General features: G+C 37.6%; 1 protein-coding gene and 5 long non-coding RNA genes across 6 annotated transcripts; 5 read left to right on the top strand and 1 right to left on the bottom strand.

The window, feature by feature from the left end:
• The first annotated feature begins 1,774 nt into the window (after window positions 1-1,774).
• On the top strand, window positions 1,775-2,812 carry LOC113472038. The gene is made up of 2 exons (XR_003394518.1): window positions 1,775-1,812; window positions 2,715-2,812. It is a non-coding gene; the product is annotated as an uncharacterized LOC113472038 (long non-coding RNA).
• A 3,247-nt stretch (window positions 2,813-6,059) lies between these two features.
• On the bottom strand, window positions 6,060-6,490 carry LOC113472042. The gene is made up of 2 exons (XR_003394522.1): window positions 6,393-6,490; window positions 6,060-6,305 (listed from the first exon to the last, which is right to left on the bottom strand). It is a non-coding gene; the product is annotated as an uncharacterized LOC113472042 (long non-coding RNA).
• On the top strand, window positions 6,216-6,573 carry LOC113472041. The gene is made up of 2 exons (XR_003394521.1): window positions 6,216-6,347; window positions 6,435-6,573. It is a non-coding gene; the product is annotated as an uncharacterized LOC113472041 (long non-coding RNA).
• Window positions 6,574-6,815: 242 nt separating this feature from the next.
• Window positions 6,816-7,715, top strand: LOC113472040. Its single transcript, XR_003394520.1, has 2 exons — window positions 6,816-6,953; window positions 7,066-7,715. It is a non-coding gene; the product is annotated as an uncharacterized LOC113472040 (long non-coding RNA).
• On the top strand, window positions 7,716-13,224 carry LOC113472043 (the record flags this gene model as incomplete). The annotated part of the gene is made up of 2 exons (XM_026831588.1): window positions 7,716-7,770; window positions 13,028-13,224. Coding segments are annotated over 2 exons (252 nt in total), but the record flags the coding sequence as incomplete, so codon positions are not given.
• On the top strand, window positions 8,684-10,231 carry LOC113472039. The gene is made up of 2 exons (XR_003394519.1): window positions 8,684-9,398; window positions 9,557-10,231. It is a non-coding gene; the product is annotated as an uncharacterized LOC113472039 (long non-coding RNA).
• Window positions 13,225-16,426: the final 3,202 nt, after the last annotated feature.

Genomic DNA, 16,426 nt, shown 5'->3' with positions numbered 1-16,426 from the left:
GGCTGACCGATTATTATTATTATTTAATTAATTAATAAAGGGGTGGGTGCTCTTTCTCTTCTTGTCACATTTCAATAAGGAGGTGGGACATCTTGTTCTAACCTGAAAGTCTAAATTAAACACTTCTTCCTGACATATGTCTTAAAATGTGAAACGGACTTTTTCTTTGGAAAAAAAAATGTTATAAAAACCTCTCCCTTGGCTTGGATTCGAACCCACACCCTCCAGGTTAGCACATTAACCACTTGGCTACCTTCAGGCCAGTGATATCTAGTCACTGGGCAAACACCATTATTATATTGTTATTTCGTTTAACATTCCGCTTGACTGATTGCCAGTATCAGGAAACTCCCTATATTTCTTTCTAACCGTGCTAGATAGATGTACCTACGTAATACCTTATACGTATGATACAGTCTGTATCTTAAATCTTGAGACATTCACATTTCTCAATCAAGTACTGAGTGCAAAAATTTGCATTTCATTAGTTTAATTTGGCAGCCTTTTCAGAATATTTTAAGAATTTTTCTTAGCCAGCCTTGTTAGCTTGGAAAGTAGCGTGTCTGCCTGGTTAGCACTAGATCGCGGGCTCGATTCCCGCCTGGGGCATCAAGTACTGAGTGCAAAAATTTGCATTTCATTAGTTTAATTTGGCAGCCTTTTCAGAATATTTTAAGAATTTTTCTTAGCCAGCCTCGTTAGCTTGGAAAGTAGCGTGTCTGCCTGGTTAGCGCTATATCGCGGGCTCGATTCCCGCCTGGGGAGGACTTTGTCCTCAACAGGTGAGGTTTGTTCTCGGGATTAATGGCTTTGTCCGGTCTTCCTTCTCTCAGCCCTCTCAATCAGCCCTAGCGGACTTTGTCCTCAACAGGTGAGGTTTGTTCTCGGGATTAATGGCTTTGTCCGGTCTTCCTTCTCTCAGCATAGCACCAACTGAATACTACCTCAACCCACCGAGAATCGCATAGAGCGAAAAAGACTGTGAAGTGATTTCTTTTAATTCCGGTGAAACGTTCGCGTTTTTGTAAAGAAAAATCAACTCTTGAGTTATTTTTCGTGTTTTTGTGGAAAAAATCAAATTGTGAGTTCAGTTTTCGCGCGTTTTTGTGTAAAATCAAGTGATTTTCAGTGTCGCTCGATTGTCCATTCTTTCTAAAGTTACTTTTCGATTTGTTTCCGCCGTCGATCGAACTTCTTCGATCGATTTCAGACCCGAGGGATATCGAAAGCAGTCAAAATTACTTCCTACACTCTCAGCATGTCGTCACCGAGCGCTGGCAAACATAAAAATAATAATAATAATAAAAAATAAAAAAAAATAATAATAATAAAAAATAAAAAAAATATAAAAACCTCTCCCGTAGCTTGGATTCGAACCCACACCCTCCAGGTTAGCACATTAAGCACTTGGCTACCTTCAGGCCAGTGATATCTAGTCACTGGGCTAACACCATTATTATTATTTCGTTTAACATTCCGCTTGACTGATTGCCAGTATCAGGAAACTCCCTATATTTCTTTCTAACCGTGCTAGATAGATATACCTACGTAATACCTTATAGGGCAAGCATGAGGTTACCATATTGGGAGGTGAGTGGAAAATCGACACTACGTCTTTTTGGGCCTGTGGGACTATAAATAGGGATCAGAGGAGCCAAACTCTAACCAGCCTTGCTAGCTGGAGGTTACAAAGGGTTTTTCATGATGAGTTAACACATTTATACGCTATGCTGAACTATCTTGCTTCAAAGGAAAAGCACAGTCCTCATGATGGTTGACTGCGGAGCAAGCATGAGGTTACCATATTGGGAGGTGAGTGGAAAATCGACACTACGTCTTTTTGGGCCTGTGGGACTATAAATAGGGATCAGAGTAGCCAAACTCTAACCAGCCTGGCTTGCTGGAGGTTACAAAGGGTTTATCTTGCTTCAAAGGAAAAGCACAGGTCCTCATGATGGTTGACTGCGGTTCAGGACGGCCTAAGTAATCTTGGCTACAGACTAGTACAGACCATCAACCTCCCTCGGTGCAGCTACACCGCTACAATAACCACGTCTTTTTACTATTCTCCAATGACGGCCAATCACACTGATATCGTCTGACAGACCGCGGTCTCAGACCTTGAGACCTAGGTCTGTCGGACCTCATTTATCAGGTTCCTTTCCGAAGCGCCAAAATTTCATCAAATTTTGGGCAAGCCGTTTTCTCGTGGAAAGAGAACAATAAAGTTGTATCCACACATAGTCGACCTCGTCGATCGATGGTCGATTGACGTCGACTGAAAGCGTACACTGCCTCGACAACATAGATTCACCTCGTCAGTCGACCGTCAATCGACGAGGTCGTTTAAGTGTGGACACAGCTTGAGAATTAAAGAGGTCTTATCAGCGTAACAAACCGACGTATATTTTTACAGGTTTCGAATTACTTTTTTTATGTTTCCGATTTTGGGATCTTGCATCTCCATTTAAATTTCGTGCAAATTCAATTGTTAAGATATACGCTTAGATAATTCACAATTAAAAAAAGAAAAATCAAGGTTAACATAGATATATATCCGGGGATCCATTATGAAGTCCTGTGGATTGGAGTGTTGGGGAAGTCTTCTGACTAATCTTATTAGTTTATTTAATATACCAGGTCGATATTACTACTGCGTAAACCGATGGACAATTGGATAATTAACAATTGTAATATTTTCTTTCTCTCCCCAGGCCTGAACGAGTTCTGCGTGAAGTTCTTCGGACCCCGTGACACCCCCTATGAGGGAGGCGTGTGGAAGGTGAGGGTGCACCTACCCGAACACTACCCTTTTAAATTCGACGAGGTCGTTTAAGTGTGGACACAGCTTGAGAATTAAAGAGGTCTTATCAGCGTAACAAACCGACGTAAATTTTTACAGGTTTCTATTTATTTTTTTACTTTTTTTTATGTTACCGATTTTGGGATCTTGCATCTCCATTTAAATTCCGTGCAAATTCAATTGTTAAGATATAGGTACGCTTAGATAATTCACAATTAAAAAAAGAAAAATCAAGGTTAACATAGATATCCGGGGATCCATTATGAAGTCCTGTGGATTTGAGTGTTGGGGAAGTCTTCTGACTAACCTTATTAGTTTATTTAATATACCAGGTCGATATTACTAATTACTACTGCGTAAACCGATGGACAATTGGACAATTAACAGTTACCTATAATCTTTTACTATACTCCAATGGCGGCCAATCACACTGATATCGTCTGACAGACCGCGGTCTCAGACCTTGAGACCTAGGTCTGTCGGACCTCATTTATTAGGTTCCTTTCCGAAGTGCCAAAATTTCATCAAATTTTGGGCAAGCCGTTTTCTCGTGGAAAGAGAACAATGGAGAGCTTAAATCCAAAGTTTCAGCCATTGGTCCGTGTCTGTGTCTGTGTGTCCGTGTGTCTGTAAACAAAATATCTCGAGAACGGTAAGAGGTAGAGACTTGAAATTTGGTATGTAGCTGTCAAATGTGACAAGGATGCGACACGAAACTTTTGGTTAAGACCGGTGCTACGGTTGGCGGCATTTTACCGCTTTTTGGCGGTTTTTGGTGTAATTTAACAATATCTCGGGAACGGTATAAGCTAGAAACTTGAAATTTGGTATGTGGTTCACTAATGTGACAAGGATGCAACACAAAACGTTTGTTTGAGATGGTTGCTGCGCTTGGCGGTATTTTGACCGCTTTTGGACAGATTTCGACCGTTTTTTGGCGGTTTTCAGCTATAGCGACAAAACGGTTAGAGATATTGTAAAAGTTAGGGTAAAAGAACGCTCAAATAAGCATCATTCAATAGGATAAGGAAAGTCGTGTGATGTTCACACCAGATTTTTAGTTTTTACTACGATTTGTAAGTAGATTAATAATCGTGTTTCTGAGTTCCCCTCTGATGTACTACCTTTCACTACTTGAGAACATTTAAATCAAAGTAGGACTTGTTTGAAATAGTGAATTCTGTGTAGCCAAGTAATACCTGTATAACCATGTAGCTTGTTGATAATATCATATCAAGGGAGCCAGCCAGCCAGCATCGGTGGCGTAGTGGACAAGACGCTCGCCTGGTAATCAGGAGGGCGTGGGTTCGATCCCATCCGAGGTATGGAATTTTATCCTCATTTATTTGAGAATTTGACCACATAATAATGGAGCTCTAAGGGTTAGGTGGTAGAAAACGCCTAAGGCGTTAACCTCGCCTAGTGGTTGCCTTCAACTCAAGAGTCTATTATTATTATCAATTTACACGAAACGAGTACATACATATATGTCTCATGCACAAGAGTCAAAAGAGTGTGTAAAGCTGTGAAGAGTAAAAAGTGAGTTCTGAGTTGTATAAAAGAACTACTCCTTTTCGTACTACTCAATCGATGATTCAATTATTCCTAACTCCCTATATACCTACCTAATACGGGCTACAGAGGGAAGAAGAGTGAGTTACATGTTGCAGTGAGCACCAAAAATTCGTTCTCGGACCGACTGGCTTTCTCCTATCCTGTCCTCCTTTTGTCTTTGATTTTCTGACGATAAGACATCCGTTGTTACAGTTCGCTCTATCAAACCACTTTGTTTTATATTCGTCTCCAAGGATGGAAATCCTTTCTATTTAACCCTCTCCTTTCCCCCCTTTTTTTACTCTCCGTTATTTCTCTTCATCCCTTTTCTTTTCCTTCCTCCCCCTACATTCCCTTTTTTCTCTCCCCTTCTCTCTCTTTTTTTCATCACCCCCCTCTCCTCATCCTTCTCCTTCTTCCTTCCTCCCCTCCTTTCCAGGTTCGTTCCTACATCCAGAAATACGCTACCCCCGACAATCTAGAATCAAGGGAATCCAAAACCCGTGACCTCTATCCCAACGCTACCTATCCTCAATCCATTCCCAACATTAGCCACGTTCTATCCAATCCTGGCCAAGTTCACATTCATGGCTTGTCTCAGACTAGCTCTGCTCCGCAAGGTCCGCGAGGCTATGTTCACCCACAACCAAATCCTGGCGAAGTTCCCACCCATGGTGGAACTCAGACTAGCTCTACTCCGCGAAGCTATGTTCACCCACAACCCACTTCTGGCGAAGTTCCCACAAATGGGCTTTCTGGCCGTGTTCACAAGGCTGATAGCGATCAGTTATCAATGCTTTCTTCGTGCGAAAGTTCGCTGAGTGATTTTAGTGATGATGGATCTTATCGGTAGTTTGGGAAGAAGCTAGGAAGAGAACAGTTTGGGTCTAAATTATTTTTGTGTTGAAGGTGATATTATACATGCTTGAGAAAGGAACTCAGACTAGCTCTACTCCGCGAAGCTATGTTCACCCACAACCCACTTCTGGCGAAGTTCCCACAGATGGGCTTTCTGGCTGTGTTTACAACGCTGATAGCGATCAGTTATCAATGCTTTCTTCGTCCTCAAGTTCGCTGAGTGATTTTAGTGATGATGGATCTTATCGGTAGTTTGGAAAGAAGCTAGAAAGAGAACAGTTTGGGTCTAACTTGTTTTTGTGTTGAAGATGATATTTATTATACATGCTTGAGAAATTTTTATATTAATAAAAAAAAACCCCGGTGACTGTTTGTTAGGGGGGGATGTAGGACTTACTTGGATTTAGATCTCAAAATAAATAAGTACAGCTAGCATCTAGTAACGTGAGAATATAATGGACAGTAATAAAATACTTGCCATGCAGAGTTAAACCTTAACAAAAGATAAAATCGAGCTGTCGTCCTGTCCATGACTTTTCAACTAAAAGTCATGTTACGTAAGTTATATTTTTCTTTCGAAATTTTCACTCTTCTGAAGCTCGTTTCCGTTCTTTTGGTGTGAATGTGTGATAGCGTCAGGGTCCTATTTACTTAGTTATATCGTAGCTACCGCCCCTCGCTGTGTAGGAGAGAGGGACTCTGTGTGTTAGGAAGATGGTAAGACCTTTGTTTTCTGGTAAGTATTATCTGTTGTTTTATCAGAAGTTAATTAAATTGGGCAAAAATGGCCTAATGGTCAAAAATTCCGACATTTGTAACGAGGTTTTAATTTATTTTTGGTCCATTGTTGATACATTGTTTACAAGAGCTCCATTTTTGGTCCATTAAAATTGGAGAGAAAAATCTTCAGTTTCAATATCAAAAAGTAATAAAAATAATTACCTAAAAAATTTTAATGTAACAATCGGACCAGTAAAAATAGCTCAAAAGTTACCTACAAGATAAAACATAATTTCTTCATTATTCAATGGACTTTGGTTCCTGCAATTAATGCCCAGACGAATCTGAACCGTATAACAACCCCAAACACCTGTTCGCCAGGGTGACTTTGGGTTTTACCATCTTCTCACAGGTTAATTTCCCAGACGAATCTGAACCGTATAACAACCCCAAACACCTGTTCGCCAGGGTGACTTTGGGTTTTACCATCTTCTCACAGGTTAATTTTTTTTTGTGTGTACATAGTGGATTTACAGTCGAAGCTGGATAATTGAGAACTCAACTGACTAATTTTTCTCTCTCTTTTATAGAGGTTTTTGCCACGGTCTCAATAAAAAGGTTTCTTTGGCTCCAACCTATTTTAGTTTTCAAATTTTTAGAAGAATACATTATTGTGACATTTTTAAGCAAAAAAAAAGGGCATTTCAAAGATTTTTTTTTAGTCGAAGCTGGATAATTGAGAACTCAACTGACTAATTTTTCTCTCTCTTTTATAGAGGTTTTTGCCACGGTCTCAATAAAAAGGTTTTTTTGGCTCCAACCTATTTTAGTTTTCAAATTTTTAGAAGAATACATTATTGTGACATTCTTGAGCGCTCCAACCTATTTTAGTTTTCAAATTTTTAGAAGAATACATTATTGTGACATTTTTAAGCAAAAAAAAAGGGCATTTCAAAGATTTTCTCAAGTGAACAATTTTATCCATGTTCGATTTTCTAAAATATCCAGTTTTATCCAGGTTCGTCTCGAAGCATGTTTTCTAGTTCTAACATCACAGCTTTCGGTTTTCATGTACATAGGATTAGGCGCGATGATTTTTTTCCCCCTTCTTCTTCTTCTAATCTATCCAGGTTCGTCTCGAAGCATGTTTTCTAGTTCTAACATCACAGCTTTCGGTTTTCATGTACATAGGATTAGGCGCGATGATTTTTCCCCCCCTTCTTCTTCCAATTCAAAGAAATTGGCCCAGACCATTCAAGTTAAGCAACGTCGAGGCAGGCGTGAATCGGAATGAGTGACAGTTTTGGTTTAAAAGTGAACCTAAGCTAATCTTAGACAAATGTAAACGTTAAAGTAATCATTTATTTTTGATTCAATCTTAGTGTTCGAGTTGATTTTTTCCCCAAGGTAATGTTAAGATTCGTGAAAATAAGGCTTAGGTATATGAGAATTGATGATAAAATGTTTAGAACAGCCCTTTAAAAATGAAAAATCCTATTCCCGAAGGCAGAATCTTTTGTTTTGGAAGAAGAAGAAAGTTGACTTGTTTCTAATCATAATAATTATTTATAATTTATACATAATTTTATACAGTTTTATTTTATTTTTTATGTTTGTTTTCTCTCTCCTCTCATTTTTTTACCTGTTTCTTAGTCTTTCCCTCCTTTCTTCCTTCTCTCTGTATCATGACAGAAGTGATTGTCGTCTGCGTAAAAGAGAAGTTGACCCAAAATTTCTCTTTGGACGATCGCAATCGACCAATTCCTTCTTATGCCCAAAAGTTCAAGGTCTGACCAACTTTCCGAACAGCCTGCAGGAGTTGACAGTGAAAGAAGGTAGGTTTTCTGTTTCTCTACACAGAGACAGACATCCAAGGGACCAAGGGTATGGATATATAGTGGTCATATTAGCTGCTGAAAAGCTGGAAACAGTTTGTATACTCTGTAAACTCTCAATACTTTACGGCTGGATTATAGACTGCCAATGTTACTGGCTTGGTGTAAACATCAGTAACATCCAGTTGCATTCCAGTGCATGCACTTCTGTACACCTACAAATCCAATTAACTTCAATTCTGGTCAACTAATTGTCTTGTAATGTTATTGGACACCAGCGGTGTTTACCATTGGCAACCATTAACATTCCAGTCCAATGGAGCAGTTGCAAATGGGTAAAAATTTTTAATAAATGGTCGATTCCTACGTAAAAAGTAGTGAAAAATCCAAATCTGAGGTCAAAACTCCGAAAAAATAACTCTAATAGACCAAAAAATCAATTTTCCTTTTCCGTTCTAATGAAAGAATTCAAAGATGTGTGACGTCAGACTTCAGGCATTTGCCTTGCTAGGTAGTGCCAGTATGCAAGTGCGCTTGTGGAGGAGTAGAAAGAAATGCGCAGAAACATATGTGCACAAACACATTAATGTGTTGCCTGCAAGGGAGCTTTGCTCGGGTATTGCCAGTATGCAAGCACGCTGGTGGAGGAGCAGAAAGAAATGCACAGAAATGTATGATGTATGCACACAAGCACATTAATGTGTTGCCTACAAGGGAGCTTTGCTTGGGACATTTGATGTGACATCATTGCCTACGGGAGTGTATGCTGTGATGTCCAAGTTCACAATCTGCCGGTATTTTTTAAACCGATTTATCTTGGGATCTAGAAATCATAGGAGAAAGAGAAAAATTCCGTTGGTCCTCATTTTTCCTGCTATATAACTTTGAAATATCACCCAAGTAAGCTGATTTCTTTTTTTAAAAAACTATTTTTGGATAAATAATCATTCGATTTTAAATTAGGTACATAAACAACATGTTTTGTAGAAATTACCGAACTGTAATTTTTCTAAAAAAAATCTTATGTACCTACTTACGAGTCTTGGAGTAAGAATTGAATATTTTCATTTTAAAATTCTATTTTTTGTTGAATTTAAAATAAAAAAGTTGCATAATTTTGTTCAATTTGTTGAATAATTTTAAACACACAACGAATGTGTTTGAATTTTGAAATATTTTTCTGTTTTGATATTTTTATTTAGAAGCCTTTTTCCTTTTCCCCCCTTTGACTGCAGAGTGGCTTTTCACCTAATATAAAATTGGTTTTTTACCAATGAGGGGTGAGGCATGGGAAATCTTTTATTTTCAAAAAAAAAAAAAAATATTTCATCTAGCCAAAATGAACTTTTACTGGACACAGTGATGAGGCTATTGATTTAAAGTTTTAAAGTATTTGTTCAAATATTTAAAGAATCCTACGTGTAAAACAAAAATGGAAGTTGTCATTAATTCGCTAAAGTAAGTAAGAAAAAATTGAAATCCAAAATCCATGTTGAAAAGTCTCCTGCAATTTTCTCCTGGTTTTTCTTTCTTTTCAAATTTTAGCTCTTGCCATGGTCGAAATATTATGGGAGAGAGAAAACGTGTTGCCATATTGTGCATTGGAATGTCTACTAGGGCAAAGATAGGTCTGTTTACCCAAAGGGTGTCCAAAACTGAATAATATTTTAAAGGCTGTAAAATTGGGTCAAAATGAGATAAATATAAATAAAATAAAAAAAAAATGAGAGTTTTAATTAGAAACATTAATAATATTTTAAAGGAATGTCTACTAGGGCAAAGATAGGTCTGTTTACCCAAAGGGTGTCCAAAACTGAATAATATTTTAAAGGCTGTAAAATTGGGTCAAAATAAGACTTTTAAGAGTTTCAAGTAGAAACATTAATAATATTTTAAAGGATAGATTGGGCCAAAATGAGACTTTTTTTCTCTGTATAACGAGGGGTCCTGAAATACTCTCATTTTGAGAAGGAAAGTCTTGATTTGACCCAATCAAACACCCCCTCAAAATGTTATTCTTTAAGTTTTCAACACCCTGAATACTCTGCTTTGATTGAAGAAAAATCGAATCAAGGAGAGTTGAAGTTTTAATACTCCTTGGTTCGAATCTTGTGTTGGTTGAAAAGGTGTAAATAGGCCCAGAAAGAGCAGTCAATAAATATTTTGTGTGTAATTTTTCCCCCTCCCTTCTCTCATTTTTTGTTTTAGTTTTTAAGTTGCCACCTTTTGAAAATTTATTGGATGTCACCATAGTTTTTGCTTTGTCCCGTATGTTGTTGGTATATAGTTCTGAAGATTTAACAATTTTTCGGTGTAGGTAAGACAGCTAATGTTTAAAGTTCAATACCCAGTAATTTCTTTTTGCCCAGTTTTTGAGTTTTGGCTTTATTAAAATAACGAAAAAAAAAAAAATGATTTAAATAAATAACAAAGCCACAAGAGCTCTGTTTACAGTAAAGTTGATAGTAACATCAATCAGTAAATTTATAAAATGTTCACGTTTTGCTGAATATGGAACAAAAATGCGGCATGAGGTACAAAATAGGGCTGCCTGGAAGAGACTGACAAGAAATACCGACCCTATTTAAATAGGAAAAGGCTAGGAAGAAGAAGAAGATTTATTTATTTAATAATAAAATAGATACCTATTTGTAAAGGTGAAGAAGTTTTGTCAAGTGGCAATATATTTGCATGTGGACTGCACTAGTTCCTAATGGAACATTGAAGTTAAGCAACTTGCATGTGGTTGGTAACTGATTGGGTGACCATCTGGGCAATCTGATGCTGGCTTTTCCTGGCCCTCAGACTCAGACTGGGAAGAGGTTAAACGACGTCATTTTAAAAGACAAAATATTGATACCAGGAACAAGCTCCATGTTATTACTTCAATAATATAATCTAAAATTCATTCATATTAGATAATGAGATTCATAATATTATGGCACAAAAAAGACAACGAATTGTAGCCCAATGGAGGGAAAACCCCACGTCAGTAAAAAGCTCAGCTGCCAGCCTATTCTCTATTCAGATGGATATGAGAGCAAGGAGTCATTGACCCAAAATGAAGGAACCAATCAGAATGCGAGAATTCCTTGCATTGTTGCATTTAATTTAAAGGTCTATTTTTATAAACTCTCTCTTTTAAAAAACTTCGGTCTGTAACCTTTTTTTCAAGAGGTTGAATCATTGTGCAATGTGGGAGGAAGCACTGTGCAATGTACCTTCCTCTTTTGAAGAGAATGAAGGAACCAATCAGAATGCGAGAATTCCTTGCATTGTTGCATTTAATTTAAAGGTCTATTTTTATAAACTCTCTCTTTTAAAAAGCTTCGGTCTGTAACCTTTTTTTCAAGAGGTTGAATCATTGTGCAATGTGGGAGGAAGCACTGTGCAATGTACCTTCCCCTTTTAAAGATTTTCTACCGTTGCACCTTTGATATGTTTGACAACGTAGCCTACTTTTTTGATGACTCATTGCTCTCATATCCATTAGGATAGAAAATAGTTAGCTTGATTTGTGGCACGTCAGCCTTATAAGCGCCAGGCCGCGGGTTCGATTCCCACCCGGGGCAGATTTCATCCTGAACGGATAATGTTCGTTCTCGGAACGGCTGGCTTTTTCCTATCCTGTCTTCCTTCTCTCTTGGATTTCGGGACGATAAGACCTTAGCAGTTTTAGTTTCTCTACCAACCCTAACAAGGAGAAAAAAGCCACTGGATTCAGCTTCAATAAGTTAAAAAAGGTATGATATGTGAAAATGTCACTGTAAAATTGTGACAACTAAGGAGGGGTCTAAAAGATTTTGTAGCCTGAGAAAATCCTAAAATAAATTATTTAGGCATAGGACCACAGTTCGAGATAATGATTAAATTTAATCCACCAATCAGGAGGCAGTATTTTGCCCTTTGATCGAAAATGCTGCGTTCTAATTGGTTGATCAATTCTAATGATAGGTTATCTCAAAATATGGTCCCTGCCCTTAAAAGTAATCTAATTAAAAAAAGTATTAAAGATAAGCTGCTAGAGTAAATAGAACTAGAAGGGCAAGATTAAAAGAAGCTAAAAAATCAGGAGGTGAATATAATCCTGTACACAAACATTCCTAATATCTTACAGAATTACAGGGTAAAAAATTGAGTTGGCCAGATGGGAGTAACTTGTAAAATTCGTAAAGGTTGCCTGCCCAGTAGAGGAGAATTGGAAATAACACCAGCAATTATTGTACCTATTATTATTTATAGGCTCTCGAGTGGAAGGTAACCACTAGGCGAGGTTAACGCAGGAAGTCTACCTAGGTTATCCTTGAAATGAAAATGCACCGTGCTCGGGGCAAGTGCACAGATGAGATATCCAAAGTATATCATTCCACCAATTGCCAGGCAGATGCACAAACATATTATTTTCCGCAACTTCATCCTGGACTCCATTACAACAATTATTTTATACAGATATGTTTTGACTAGATATTGAGATTTCATCTAAAAAACGTGTGATTCTTTTTTTATTCAAAAGTTATTCGTTTTTTAAAATGCAATACTAAAAAGTATATTCCTTATTTCAAAAGCTTTATAAAAGGTAGATTTTATTTTTTTGGTAAGAAATATTTTACTGGCCATTTTTTTGAACTAAGAGAGTGATGTTCGTTTTCGCTTTGAATGGATTCTTTTTGTGTGTTTAATGGCAAAAAGGTTTTTGCCATGGTTACAGTGGTTTCAGGTTCGAAGAAATTGTCACTTGAAATGAGTTGATTTTTCTCCAAAATAAATATCTATTCTCTAGATATCATCCACTCCTAAAGAGGGTGATTATTGTTATGAGCAGCCATTTTTAGCGAAATCCCCCTTAGGTCATTAAACCATACAGAACATTTCAACATTGAATTCAATTTTGCATAATTCTTGTAGAAAGTGTGTGATTTCTTTTTTTAAAAAACTTCTGTTCAGCTACCTGAAAACAAAATGGAGATGGACCAATCAACTGGGCTGAAATGTTACCAAAGATCAGTGGTGTTTACATTTTTTTTACACACCAAGTTTATTTTCTTCTAGCTTGCACACATTTTGTACCATGGTCAAATGCTTGGAGCAAGTTAGGGGTACCTATGTGAAAAAAAAAATGGTGGATATCTCTGTTATTCTGGGGATTTCAAAACCTGTACTACATATCTGCCATTTTTTGACTTGAGGCTTGACTTAGCTTTGTGATACACCCTGTATACTAATTTTGTAACATTATTGATAATTCCATTCCTTTCAGATTATATTCTATGCAAGTCATGTGGAGCAGAAGTGAGTTCAGCTCTTAAAATCATTGACATCAAAAGTCCATTCAGTGAGAATTACCACACGGAAAGTCTGTTTGGTGTTGATGTTCCCGTGCAAGAACTGACCAATCCATACGGAATAAAATTCAGTGTAGTAATTGTGCGTTCAACTCTCTGTGTTGCAGAATTTGTAAGTATTTTGGTGACACACCATAATAAATTAAAAGAAAAGTATTTTGGTAGGTATTGGTTTTTGTAGATATGACATATTCCTTTTTTTTAAGTACAAGGAGTGATTTTAACAGATAAGGTTTGTTCTCCTGTAGGCCACCTTATTTATTTGCCACAAATAGCCGATATTGCTAAATTGTATAAAAATGAAATAAATAATTAAGGTTTGTTCTCAAAGTGAGCGTTTCCGATTTCCTTGAGCTTTGTTTGGTTTTGTTTCCTAATCGGGCTACAAACAGAGTGGAGCATAAAATAGAATAGAATAGAATATACCTTGTTTATCCTGCTCGAATGAGACTAAAAAGTCTATTTACCCCAGCAGTCTAAACAAGGTCTCATGTATTTTATGGGTTTAATAACAAGAGCATAGTGTATAGAGCAGGTAGGGAATGTGACGATAAATGGAAGTGACGAATTCAAACCGCCTAGAACTGAGAGCAAAAACCTCTATGCTCTTTGCTCTACTCTGTTTTTAGTCTTTTTAGTTAGTCCTAATATAAAGAACCATATTTTTATTAGTAGGTAACTATCTAGTAAATTGATGGAGTAAAAAGAGGCTAGTCAGCCTAGTTGGCTTGGTTGGTAGTGCCTCTGCCTTGTAAGCGCTAGGCGACGGGTTCGATTCCCGCCCGGGGCCGATTTTATCCTGAACGGATGTTCGTTCTCGGAACGACTGGCTTTCTCCTATCCTATCCTTTTTCTCTCTTCGATTTCGGGACAATAAGACCTTAGCAGTTACAGTTCCCTCTGTCAAACTTCTTTTTTTTAGGCATTAAAACCAACTTTTTTATGGATGCCTCGTCAGTCTATCCATGATTCCCTGGCTCCTTTCGATGGTCTGATATCTTTAATGCCACCGTTTATGGGACACCACGTATGAAGTATCTTTCGTAAATTTTGTGGCACACTTGTTTTGATGCACCCTGTATGGTAGGGCTGAAATTCTAGAGTACTTACTTGTTGTCTGAGAGAGATGGAAAATTCATTTTATAAATACATGCTCACAACTTTTGATTCGGTTATTTCCTTGAAGTCGTTTTGGGATAATCGCCCCTTGGCGCGCCTGGGGTTAGCTTGTAGGGTAGTGCGTCTGCCTTGTAAGCTCTAGGTCGCGGGTTCGATTCCCACCCGGGGCGGATTTTATCCTGAATTTCCTCTATCAAAACTCACTCTGGCAGAAAAAAAAGCTATCGACTAAATTTCAGCCCAGTGTACGCGGGTATTGTGTCTACAGGGTGTAACAAAGTCGATTCTTTCGCCGGAAATCGAACCCAGGACTTCTGAGCTCTTTAATTATTCTCGTACCTACATATTTCTTCCCTCCAAACTCGTCAACCCTGTAGATATCAAGTGTGAACACCTTAGAGCCTCTATCTTTATCTGGTACTGATAACAAATTATAACACTGTACTTAAACTATACCGGATGGCTCATTCCGCGTAGTTCAATGACTTTGAAGTGAGCATTTCCGATTTCCTTGAGCTTTGTTTGGTTTTGTTTCCTAATCGGGCTACAAACAGAGTGGAGCATAAAATAGAATAGAATTGTTTATCCTGCTCGAATGAGACTAAAAAGTCTATTTACCCCAGCAGTCTAAACAAGGTCTCATGTGTTTTATGGGTTTAATAACAAGAGCATAATGTATAGAGAGGGGTGTGACGATAGGTGGAAGCGACGAATTCAAACCGCCTAGAACTGAGAGCAAAAACCTCTAATATGCTCTTTGCTCTACTCTGTTTTTAGTCTTAAGCCAGCCTAGTTGGCTTGGTTGGTAGTGCCTCTGCCTTGTAAGCACTAGGCCGCGGGTTCGATTCCCGCCCGGGGCGGATTTTATCCTGAACGGATGTTCGTTCTCGGAACGACTGGCTTTCTCCTATCCTATCCTTCTTCTCTCTTCGATTTCGGGACAGTAACCTTAGCAGTTACAGTTCCCTCTGTCAAACCTCTTTTTTTTAGGCATTAAAACCAACTTTTTTAATTATGGATGCCTCGTCATTCTATCCATGTTTCCCTGGCTCCTTTCGATGGTCTGATATCTTTAATGCCACCGTTTAAATGGGACACCACGTACGAAGTATTTTTCGTAAATTTTGTGGCATACTTGTTTTTGATCCACCCTGTATGATAGGGCTGAAATTCTAGAGTACTTGTTGTTGTCTGAGAGAGATGGAAAATTCATTTTATAAATACATGCTCACAACTTTTGACTCGGTTATTTCCTTGAAGTCGTCTCAGTTAATCGGGTCCAAATACTTCTAATTTCTCAAAAACAATTAAATACCCCATTATTATTGTTATTTTTTCGTTTTTAATTAGTTGGTGGCAGTGTTCAGTGTAAAATCTCAGGCTAAATATTAGTCATCATCAGTCATCACTAAATTAGTGACCGATAAATCTCAGTATATTTATTAGTCGTCCATAAGTCATTACTGCTACCGAAAATTTGATTTTTATTTTCTTACGAGTTTTCTTTTTTTTTTCATCTTCTGTGGTTTTTGCATTTTTTTTTCCTCCCAAAAGGAAGATTATAGTTCCTTATTCAGTTACTTTATTACTCCTTTTATTTTATTATTTATTTTTCTCGACATTTTCTGAATATTTTTCTTTCTACCTCTACTATTGAACCCCGGATCAAAAAGTTCTGAGCCTAGCATGTGTATTATTTATACTTTGAATTTTCAGTGCCCTCCTCAAACAACATCCAGTCCTCTAATTTTTCTTCTTCTAGAGTTGGAAGTTAAGATTTTTGGTATCTTTGAAGAGCTCCGTCTCTGGCTATTTTTTTAAAGTCCATCGCTTTTTGGACTGCCTACCAGATCTTATTCTTCCAGCTTAGAAGTCGAAAATAATTTCATCGGTGCAGACGTCTTCGGTGCGGTGTCTTCAGAGAGGGAATTGTGTTAAAACCTTAAAAGCAAATGAGGCTGGGGAGACCGTAGATTAAAAAAAAAATAATAAAAAATAATATACAATCAATAGCTTAAGGCGAAAAAAATAAATAGCTAAGCTGGCCAAAAAAAATGAACAATTTATCCCTAAAGGGAATTTAGCTAATTATGTACCCACTTTGGCCATATCTTGGTACCGTTGATATTCACCGTAGTTTTGGAAAGTTTAATAGGCGTTTAACGTCACTGTATAACGGCTAAGGTCTTTGGTGA

Source organism: Diaphorina citri, unplaced genomic scaffold (genome assembly GCF_000475195.1).
Source record: "Diaphorina citri unplaced genomic scaffold, Diaci psyllid genome assembly version 1.1 scaffold3697, whole genome shotgun sequence".
Classification (NCBI taxonomy): domain Eukaryota; kingdom Metazoa; phylum Arthropoda; class Insecta; order Hemiptera; family Psyllidae; genus Diaphorina; species Diaphorina citri.
This window is presented reverse-complemented; position numbering and strand designations above follow the sequence as displayed.